At 34.9% G+C, this 10842-nt stretch overlaps 1 protein-coding gene across 5 annotated transcripts; it reads left to right on the forward strand.

Annotated features, from left to right (window-relative positions):
- Positions 1-5025: 5025 nt before the first annotated feature.
- On the forward strand, positions 5026-9358 carry LOC142519491 (uncharacterized). Of its 5 annotated transcripts, none has more exons than XM_075622524.1 (6): positions 5044-6453; positions 7860-7955; positions 8077-8183; positions 8335-8517; positions 8725-8829; positions 8922-9358. In XM_075622524.1, exons 3-6 carry the CDS (start codon positions 8181-8183, stop codon positions 9210-9212), a joined length of 582 nt encoding a protein of 193 aa, XP_075478639.1. In that variant the 5' UTR covers positions 5044-6453; positions 7860-7955; positions 8077-8180; the 3' UTR covers positions 9213-9358. The 5 variants fall into 5 exon arrangements, 4 of the variants coding, with proteins under 4 accessions (XP_075478640.1, XP_075478639.1, XP_075478637.1 ...); XM_075622522.1 differs by having other exon boundaries at positions 5050-6453; positions 8335-8619; positions 8922-9356; XM_075622523.1 differs by having other exon boundaries at positions 5050-6453; positions 7889-7955; positions 8335-8619; positions 8922-9356.
- Positions 9359-10842: the final 1484 nt, after the last annotated feature.

Consider the following 10842-nt stretch of genomic DNA (forward strand, 5'->3'; position numbering starts at 1 on the left):
TGGACAAGAAAATAAGGTTTGTAAACTGGTGAAGTCTCTGTATGGCTTAAAACAAGCACCAAAACAATGGCACGAAAAATTTGATAAGGCCATGTTGGAAAGTGGATTTAAATTCAGTGATTGTGACAAATGTATATACATAAAAACCACTGAAAATGGATATGTCATTTTATGTCTTTACGTAGATGACATACTTATCATTGGTAGTAATGATAAAATGATCAAATCCACCAAGAAGTTATTGAACTCTAGATTTGACATGAAAGATTTGGGCTTAGCCGATGTAATCCTTGGAATTAAAATCCATAGAACATCAGAAGGGCTAATCCTAAGTCAGTCACATTATGTTGACAAAATACTTGAAAAGTTCAATAATGATGACTCTGCATTGGCTAGAACCCCGATAGATACTAGTCAACATCTATCAAAGAATCGAGGTGAAAGTATGTCTCAATTAGAATACTCTCGAGTCATTGGAAGTCTGATGTACTTAATGAGTTGTACAAGACCAGACATAGCCTATGCAGTAAGCAAATTGAGTAGATTCACGAGTAATCCAGGAGTTGAACACTGGAAAGCAATTATCAGATTGCTAAGATACTTAAGGTATACTCGTGATCATGGGCTGCACTATACCAGATATCCTGCTGTTATTGAAGGATACAGTGATGCAAATTGGATATCTGATATGAAAGACTCAAAATCTACAAGTGGATTTGTATTCACTTTAGGAGGTGCAGCAATTGCGTGGAAATCTTCCAAACAAACTGTAATAGCCAGATCCACGATGGAATCTGAGTTTATAGCTCTTGAGAAGTGTGGTGAAGAGGCTGAATGGCTGCGTCATTTTTTAGAAGATATTCCAGGATGGGAAAAACCAGTGCCGGCTATATGCATACATTATGATAGCCAATCTGCGATTGGAAGGGCACAAAATAAAATGTATAATGGTAAGTCTAGGCATATACGTCGTAGACATAATACCATTAGACAACTACTCTCAACTGGAGTTATCTATTGACTATGTAAAGTCAAAGGATAATATAGCGGATCCGCTAACCAAAGGGTTAAACAGAGAGTTAGTTGCGAAATTGTCAAGGGGAATGGGGCTCAAGCCTATAGAATAAATTGGTGCGAAGGAAAACCCAACCTACGCTGACTGGAGATCCCAAGAACTAGGTTCAATGGGACAACCTAATCGCACTAATTTGGAGAATCACTGTGGGGGTTATCCCTAATCCATTCCTATTATGAAACAGTGAATGTTGAGGATAAGCTTACGGCTTTTAATGATTCTGATAAGAAGCAATATAGAATCACCTATGTGAGAGAGAAGTGGGGCCGCTTCGAAGGAATTGCAGGGCTCAATTCTAGACCCTCTTGCCGAACCAGGCGTGTGTTCATGGCCAAAAAGAACACAATCATGAGAACTTAATAGTATCAGGGAGAGTCTTGTGTGAAGTATATCACCATTCACACAAACGGATGTACAGTTCAAAGACATCACGTCTACTGTCAACCAGTGAATTAATATGCTTTCACAAAGGAAGGTTCAAAGGGTAATACCTACCTATCCTATGCAAGACTCAACTGTTGAACTTTATCAGTGGAATCCTTTCGTATAACTTTAAATTCCCATTCATGTGGGGGATTGTTGGATTAAAGGTGGGCTTTTAGGCTTATGGGCTTTCCATGTGAGTGAATGGAAATTTGGAAAGGTGGGTTTGTCCCACATTGGAAAAATGAAGTGGTATAGATAAGTTATATTGTGTTGCACTTTATGGAGGTGTAACTAAGATTGATCAAGAGGCTCTCTCTCGCGCACCCAGGCGCAGGGGGGGTTGCAAATCATGGGCCCGATTTGTAGTGGAAAAAAGGCTTGACTCGTGTGCAAGCGTACGAGCGCGACCTGGGCGCGTCGAATGTCGGACCGATCAAGACAAAAATCGCCTAGCGGTCTATGCCATCTTTTGTTATTTTTTTTGGTTGAGACCTTTCACATGCCCTTGAGACCTTTCACATGGCTTGACTTTTGATGCTTCATCTCACCAACTCTTGGTGTTTCATCTACCATCTTTAAGGCAACCTTTGGCCTTTCATATGGATGGGATTGACATGTATAAATAGGAGATGTGCTTAGCCAAGAAAGGAGAGAGAAAAAACACCTGCAAATTCACTTTCCCTTGCATTCTGTTTTCCATCTTGCTGTCGTTCTGCTGAATTTCTGGTTCTGCTGAAATTCTGCTACAGTACTGAAATTCTGCTACAGTACTTCTACATTTTTCTGCTACAGTACTTCTGCGTGTTCTGCTACAGTACTGTTTCTGCTTGTTCTGCTTCTGCTCCGTCTACTGCTAAAGTTCAGGTACTGATTTTGTTCGCTAGCATAGTGCTTTGTGCTGCAACTCTGCTGGTTTGCCCGTTGTATCCTGGGAAACAGACGTCCACTAAATCCTCGGAGCACATACTGGAGGGGGCGAATCTGTTTTAAGGAAACTATACAAGCTACAGGCCCCGATTTGATTTAATTAAGCATTATTCTATTGTTTTCCTCAAGATACTGATGTGCTGGTTTTATACATTAGTCATACTCTAATGTGAACAGCACGCTTGTTTGGTTTACTGCATATCTGTCCTGTTTTTCCATATAATTTTATCAACACATATTGTGTGTGCCTCTCACAGTAGTCTACTTACGCCTCAAATTATGTTGATTTTTTTTTATCAAGTAGAAAAAAGATTTTGATTCTACAAAAAGAACAAAGCTTTTAATTTCCCTTCTGGTATGATGTAGTAGACTACTGTGAGAGAACAACGAAGTGGAATGTATTTTTGTGCTAAACGCTAATGTGAACATCAGAGTTGAGCTTTTTGTTCACCTTATTTCCTAATATACACATATCTAGTTAACCAACATAGAATAATTTATAAAATGGGGTGAGAATGTTAATGTGCCGAATTCTGTATTAAAAGAAGTGTTTTTTAAAGAGATAATTTTATTTTGTGCTGTTCTATTTAGAGTGATGTTCTGCAAACATTTTTAGAATGCAGTCTTTTCTACTTGTATACCTATTATGTCACAAGTTTTATTAATGGCACCTTGTTTACTTGTACCTATTGGGTAAGCCAAATGATCCTTCTCACACCTTCAAGTTTCTGCAATGTATTTGTAAAGTTGGGGAATATTGATTTCTTGTTCTATTTCGATTAATCAAATTCTCAACTGTTTCCTCTTTCTGTCATGTTTCTTGGAACATTAATTTCCAGATATAGTTGCTGGCCAGTTATTTTGGTAAATTATAACCTTCCTCCATTGTTGTGCATGACAAAGGAAAATCTTATGCTGACATTATGATTTCAGGTCCGAAGCAACCGGGAAATGATATAGATGTATACTTGGAACCCCTTGTGGAGGATTTGAAGGAGTTGTGGGACACCGGTGTGGAGGCGTATGATTCATTTAGCAAGTCAATGTTCAATCTGAAGGCTATATTAATGTTGACAATCAATGATTTTCTAGCTTATGGAAACCTAGCTGGATGTGTCACAAAAGAGAAACTCGGTCGCCCAATATGTGGTGAAGACATATGTTCTATGTGGCTTAAGTATAGTAGAAAGTTTGCATACTTAGGCTATAGGAGATTTCTTGCTCCTAATCATCCATTTTGTCAGAAAAATGGTGGTTTAATGGGAAAAAAGAGAGTAGGAAAACCTAGACCTTTGAATGGGTTAGAAATTGCCGATGCATTGAAAGATATTGAAAATGACTGGGGTAAAAATCAAAAAGGTGAGACTGTCAACACTTTGAGTAAAAAGAGGAAGAAGCAGGATAGTTCAAAAGAGGTACAAAAACCAGTTCAAAGGTGGAAGAAAAAGTCAATTTTTTTCGAGTTGCCATATTGGAGTATAAGTTATTTTGCACTTTATTCATTAGATTTTGCAATTTTTTTTATTTTTTTGTTCCTAAAATGTTAGAAATATTCTGAACTAACACTATGAAGCTTGTTGATGGTTACCTTTAGGTGCTCTTGCTACGTCATAAATTAGATATGATGCATTTTGAAAAGAATGTCTGCGAGAATATCATAGGCACATTATTAAATCTGAAAACAAAATCCAAAGATGGTGTGAATGCTCGCAAAGATTTGGTACACTTAAAAATTAGACAAGAATTACATCCTCAAGAAAAATGAGAAAATAAATATCATTTGTCTGCTGCCCCGTACACAATGTCCAAAAAAGAAATGAATGTATTTTGCTCTAGGTTGAAGAAAATAAAGTTACCGATGGATATAGCTCAAATATTGGTAACTGTGTTTCTATAGAAGAACGCAAGTTTATTGGACTGAAATCTCATGATTGTCATGTTCTGATGCAACAATTGCTATCAGTAGCATTGAGAAATCTTCTACCGAAAGGTCCACGCAATGCTATATTTATGTTGTGTGAATTTTACAATGAATTATGTCAAAGAGTATTAGACAGGAACCGTTTAGAACAACTCGAGGAGAATATTGCTGAAATTCTATGCATGTTGGAAAGGTATTTTCCACCCGCTTTGTTTACCATCTCGGTTCACTTGACAATTCATTTAGCAAGAGAGGCTCGCTTGTGTGGGCATGTCCAATTCCGTTGGATGTATCCATTTGAAAGTTATAAAATAATCATTAATCTTTTTGACAAATTTTATATTATATAAATATTTAGATTATGCTATCAACACTTTTTTAATGTGAATTTTACTTTGTGATTTAGATTTATGAAAATACTAAAAGGGTATGTGAAGAACGGGGCAAGACCAGAAGGTTGCATAGCCGAGTGTTACCTCGCAGAAGAACGAATGGCATTTTGTAGTGCTTATATAAAAAATGCTTCTAGGATTGGTGTTCGTTCTAATAGGAACGATGATTTGGAATATGGATTATCAGAAGGTCAACCAATTTCTAAGGGGAAAGAAAAGATTTTAGAGGATCATGTGTTCAAGCTGCACATTGATATGTGTTGTTCAATACTGCAGATGTTGAACCTTACTTACAGTGAGTATAGTTAGTTTCATACTGTTAGTCTTGATCTATTACATATCTTGTGTATTCTAACATCTCCATTCAATTATTTTAATTAGGATGCACATTGACGAGCTTAAACAAACAGATCATCGTTTCTTAAGTAACGAAACATTGTTACAAAAGCAGCATATGGAAACATTTGCTGAATGATTATCAAAACAGGATCATGTTAACTCTTCAGACCGAATTCAATGGCTAGCACATGGTCCAAGAAAGCACGTTACATCTTATACGGGATATATTGTAAATGGACATCGGTTCCACACAATTGATGTTGAAAGGTCGACACAAGATAGTGGTGTTTCAATTGAATCCGATACTGTTTGTCAGTCTAATGCTAATGACAATTCACATATAGTAGGAAGACTATCATACTATGGGATTATACGGGATATTGTTTTGCTAGACTACTATTTTTTCAAAGTGCCTGTTTTTAGGTGTGATTGGGCCAATTCTGGAACTGGTATCAAAATTGAAGATGGTTTTACACTGGTCAACTTACACCAAGGACTAAAAGTACTTTTGAAAGTGATCCTTTCATTTTAGCATCACAAGCAAAGCAAGTATTCTATTCCAGGGACAATGATTAAACAAATTGGTATGTGTTGCTAAAAGCGCCGCTTCGGGGTATTAATAACATGAATGTGCTTGAAGAAGATGCTTATACGTCATCAACACCTCTTGATGTGTCCCTACTTGAGATTAACATTACTGAGAAAGAACCGTACTCAAGGAATGAGTGTGAGGGAATCTATGTGACTGAGACATGACGGAAATTTTCAGGGATAGATTTTATAGTTATTTATGTTGATTGATACATTTTTTCTAAAGTTCCGTAACTATTTATTTAGTGTTTAATATATTTTTTTGCTTGTTTATTTTCAGTGATGCATCATGTCATATTACATGTTTAACAGGTTATTAAATAACATTCAAAAGATGAGCAAAATGGTCAAAAAACGTAGCAAAGGATCTGTAGATGAAATTCAGATGATATTGTTTTCTATTTTAAATCTTGTTTTATTTTACTAAAGCACACTAGTACATTTCAATGTATCTTTTTTCAATTTTACAGGAAAATATATCTAATAGGTTATCGAGAATGGATTCGAACAATTCAGCTAATGATTTGCATGGTAAAGAACCAATTGATGATGAGAAAACAGATAAGAAAAAAGGACGTGGTGCATCAAAGTTGATAATGGTTAGTGGCCAAGACAAGTGTAAAGAGTTGGAGCGTAATAAGTTTGGACAGCTGGTTGGAGATAATTCAGTGAAGTACGCTTCTTTCCTAGGGTGCATGATAAAAGAATTTGTGCCTTATACATTAGATGGATGGGATTACATAAGCGAAGAAGTGAAGGATAGGATGTGGAGCTGTCTTCAGGTAATTTATTTAGTTACTAAATTTTTCATTTCCATTTTCATAACAAAATGTAGATATATTTTCTTGTTATTTAATGTACAGCTGACTTACAAAGTTGAGGATTGTGAAAAGAAATCAATTTTTCGAAAGTTGGCTAAATTGTGGCGTGATAGGAAATCCAAATTTCAAATACTTGTACGAGAAGCTAATACAATTCGACTGGCTTCACGAGATCTCAATCTTTTGAAGCTTGAATTTATGGACCAAAATCTGTGGGAATTGTTTGTACATAGGACATTATGTTTTGTTATGAACTTCGAGAATTTGGAGGCATGTGTTAATGTACTGTACTTTTACTTCCTGATAGTTCTCCTCAGCCCTGAACAGATATCATTTGGTCTCACCTTAAGGGTTGGGTTCACCTTCTCGTAGCAGGAAAGATTTAATTTTTCAGGAGATCAAATCCTATGCTGGTAGTTTAGAAACTATTGCTTTTACTCTACCATGAGATTTTAGGGAAAAAGGCAGCACAAAACTTCATCACTTCGAACCTGGAACTTAAGAAACCAGCATATATACTTCTTTAGTTCTATGCATAATCCAGCAAACATAATGATGTATATATAAATTTTTTTAATCATGTACTAGCGTTGAAAATAATGACAGATGGAGATGGTGTCCAAATTTCTATTTGATTTAGATAACAGTTGCATGAATCTTTAGTGCAAAAGTGAAGCTACATAGTGAATTCCTTAGTAAATTTTTCGGTGAAAAGAACATGCACTATTCTGAGGTGGTCTTTATCTCCAGCTGGAAATATTCTGGGTGATTAAATGGATGAGATGGATCTGAAGCAAGATATTTCATTTATTTAACTGAGCTGGTCTCTGTGGGGCTTGTATAATTAGACACATAATGGACGGTGTTCCTGCCTGGAAATATTTTTATAATAATTTTCCAATTAATCTTGTAATTGGAAGTAGTCTTGAGGGAATTATGTCTTTTATGAATTAACCACAAATATTTTCCAATATTTAGACCAAGATGATTTTCTGTTTTTTTTTTTAATCTTAATTTATGAATAAGTTTGCTCTAAACTGGTAAAAATGAGAAATCTTTGTCAGAAACCTTTTAATTTGACATGTCACTGGATTTTCTTTTTGCTGACGATTGGTTACTTGAGATGCACCATTAGTTTATTGTCGTGCTGATATTTATCTATGTTTGAGGTTGGATGAAATTATCTCAAGACTTCTTTGCTTCAATTTTGAAGGAAAAATAATTTGGTATAAGTGATATTAAAAGATCTATTGCTTGATTTTTTATTCTCCATGTTTTCAAAATTAAGTTCTGTTCATGGTTGTGCTACATTTTGGTGTGTTGCTTTGGTTGGGCAAGTGACTACTAAGTTTTAATCTTTTGAACAGTTTGATTGTGCGATTTTAACTAATCTCAGGAAAAGAGTGAAAGATTTAGAGCGATGAGGAAAAAACAAGATCACATTCACACAATGAGCCGAAGAGGTTATGCTCATTTGAATCACATTATGGCAAATTTTTTTATTTTTTATAATTTATGTAATTAGTGATATATACATCTTTTGAATTATGTTCTAACGATTTTGTATATATTTATATATTAAAGGAAAAGAGAAGCCCGGCAGATACAAAAATTACGAGATCGCAAGTTTGGATTGAAGGTCACAAGAAAAAAATGAAGAGCCTAGTACTCAAGCTGTTGGAGAGAAAATGGTAATAATTATATTAACTTTGCATCATTTTTCTTGTATAAGGTAATGTGTAATTGGGAAAATAGAATTAACATGTGCATTTTTTTTTCTAAAGTAGATTACATATTTGGTTATTGGTTTCCATTCTCGAATTTTTTTTTTTTTTTTTGTAGAATGAAATACAAGAATGTCTACCTGATTCTCAAAACACAACTAACATTGTTGATGATGCAATTAGCCTTGTGTTTGGCAAGGAAGCTCGGGGTAGATTGCGCGGAATGGGATTCGGAGTTACACCATCGAAAGTTGGAGCTTCTGTGAAACAAAATGGAACTGTTCAACAACTTCAACCTATGGTACAAAGCCTTCAACAACAAATGCAACAAAATCAACTAGAAATGCAAGAAATGAGGTCCATGTTTTTACAAAATATGAATAAACAAAATCAGCAAGAACACGTTAGTAAAAACAACATATAAAAAATGTGTTTGGTATATATACACACTTAAATGCTTATGAATTATCATGATTACATCGCTTGACACGATTTGATTGAAAATTAGGTTGCTAGTGGTGGTATTGGTAGTGGTATCGGGAATGAAGTTGGTAGCAATGGTGATATCGATATTGGTGCCAAGAAAAATGGTGATTTTGATCATGTTTCTCATGTAATTAAATTTAAATTATGTAATTTTAAACCGCAAAATTGTTACAAAAATAGACACGGTTGAATCAATAACTTTTCATTGTTTATCTACAGTCAAATTTGAGGAATGTGAGTCCTGGAGATATTCGTGCTAATACTAAATGTAAGCTGCTTCATTGGTGTGCTGATGAATTAGTTGTTGCAGAAGGTCGAATTGCATCCACAGATCTAAACACAAAAGTGCATCACGTTGTTCTTGGTACATCTTGTTGGAAAGTTTGGGTTGATAAGGTTTTGGTGGAGAAGGTGGACCTAATTCGACCAAATGATGAAATGCAGTTTCTCGAGGACGCGATAAGAAGCACGGTCGCATGGTTATCTAAATTTATAGTATTGGGCGATTGATACATATTCTACTGATTTACGTGTATTGAAAGTTTAATCATTGTTATATATGTACCAGCTAGTTGTTACAGATTTCGTATCTTGCTTTGGATTTTTAGACTTTCTGTTTTGATATACTGAAACACAATGACTTTTATCAATTTTGTGTTGATTAAACTTTTGGTTTATTGCTTGTGTCCATTCGATTGATTTTTTTTAACGAATTTGATTTCGTGCGTGCTATCGATACTATTATCAACGGCGTGCGTATGTGCACCGCGGATAATACTGTCAACGGCGTGCGCATGCACGCCGCGGATAATACTATCAACGGCGTGCCTGATGCTATTATCTGTGGCGTGCATACGCACGCTGTTGAAAATAGTATCTGCGGCGTGCATACGCACGCCGTTGATAATGTTGAAGTTTTAACAGCTTGCAGTTGTGCAGCGTGCAATGCGCGCCGCGGAAAGTGAATTTGCGTGCTGCTGAAAGCCATTTTTGTTGTAGTATACCTTCATTAGCATAAAACAGGTTTTCAATTTAAGGTTCATAGGTTTATTTTTTTAAGAAGGGAAATAATATATTTAAATTTCGCACCAAAATTTTAAAATCTTTTTGAAAATTAATTAATGATTTACTTAATTTAAAATTCCATGGAAAAGAGTTTTTGTTTGAGAAAAATATGCATGTATCATTGGAATATTGGTGAGATAGATGGGTGGTGAAAGAGGCAGCCACTAGCCTTCTGGTGTACCTTGCATAAACTCGGGATATGTTCAGTACGTAGTATGCAAATCACACACACCAATTAAACATGTAGAAGATTATAAAAATGCTCGCAGAAAATATTTTTATGAGATTTGAACAATTCAAACGTCACTTGAACAATTCAACCAACTTTTTGAGATGGTAAATTTGTTTTATAACATGAGAACTATTATTTTTATTACAGCATAAAGTGCTTCAAAATATTTCATTTGAGTTAATTGTGCCACACTCGTCCCACGTAAAATTTTACAAATTTTGTTAGAATGGTAAATTTGATATGATAAAAACATTTAAAATTTTCATAAACTCATGGTATTTGAGCGTAAGAGAAGAAAACAAAGTTTCATTACACGTGAAACAAAGAGCTAGCCTCCTCCCCAAATTGGGTTTATGTAAACCCTAGAAAGTTTCATCCTTCCCAAAGCCAAAAGAATCCATCTTTTGAATAAAATTTTGAAATACCGAAAAAATATGTGGTGATAATTAGATAGATCTTCCAATTCGTAAGAATAGATAGTTTGAAATACTATCGTTAAAAACAACAATTTTTCCAGCCAAAATAGGACGAAAATCACAAAAAAAATTTAAGTTAGCGGAAAAAACACATCTTTGATAACTTAGTTGACTAAAATCGCAATAAAAAATAAATATATAGGACCGATAAAAAAAGTTTTCAAGTGAAGCCACTCCGAGATTGAAGTTATCTTAAAGATCAAGAGAGAAAATATATAAAAACATGTATAATAATTTGTGAAAATAATCATATAAAAGTAATGCAAGGCTCAAAATTATGTTATTGATGGTGAAGAGTCTTTACATACTATAGATTTATAGATCTACAAGGGAACAAGATTAGAACATATGCTGCCCGAATATCGTT

The sequence above is a fragment of the Primulina tabacum genome, chromosome 11, assembly GCF_025594145.1.
Source record: "Primulina tabacum isolate GXHZ01 chromosome 11, ASM2559414v2, whole genome shotgun sequence".
Classification (NCBI taxonomy): domain Eukaryota; kingdom Viridiplantae; phylum Streptophyta; class Magnoliopsida; order Lamiales; family Gesneriaceae; genus Primulina; species Primulina tabacum.

Excerpts from the sequence above, each read along its gene's own strand:
- LOC142519491 (XM_075622522.1), top strand. Across the intron at positions 8,620-8,724 it reads AACAAAATCAGCAAGAACAC|GTTGCTAGTGGTGGTATTGG; the intron begins GTTAGTAAAAAC and ends ATTGAAAATTAG. Across the intron at positions 8,830-8,921 it reads ATTTTGATCATGTTTCTCAT|TCAAATTTGAGGAATGTGAG; the intron begins GTAATTAAATTT and ends GTTTATCTACAG.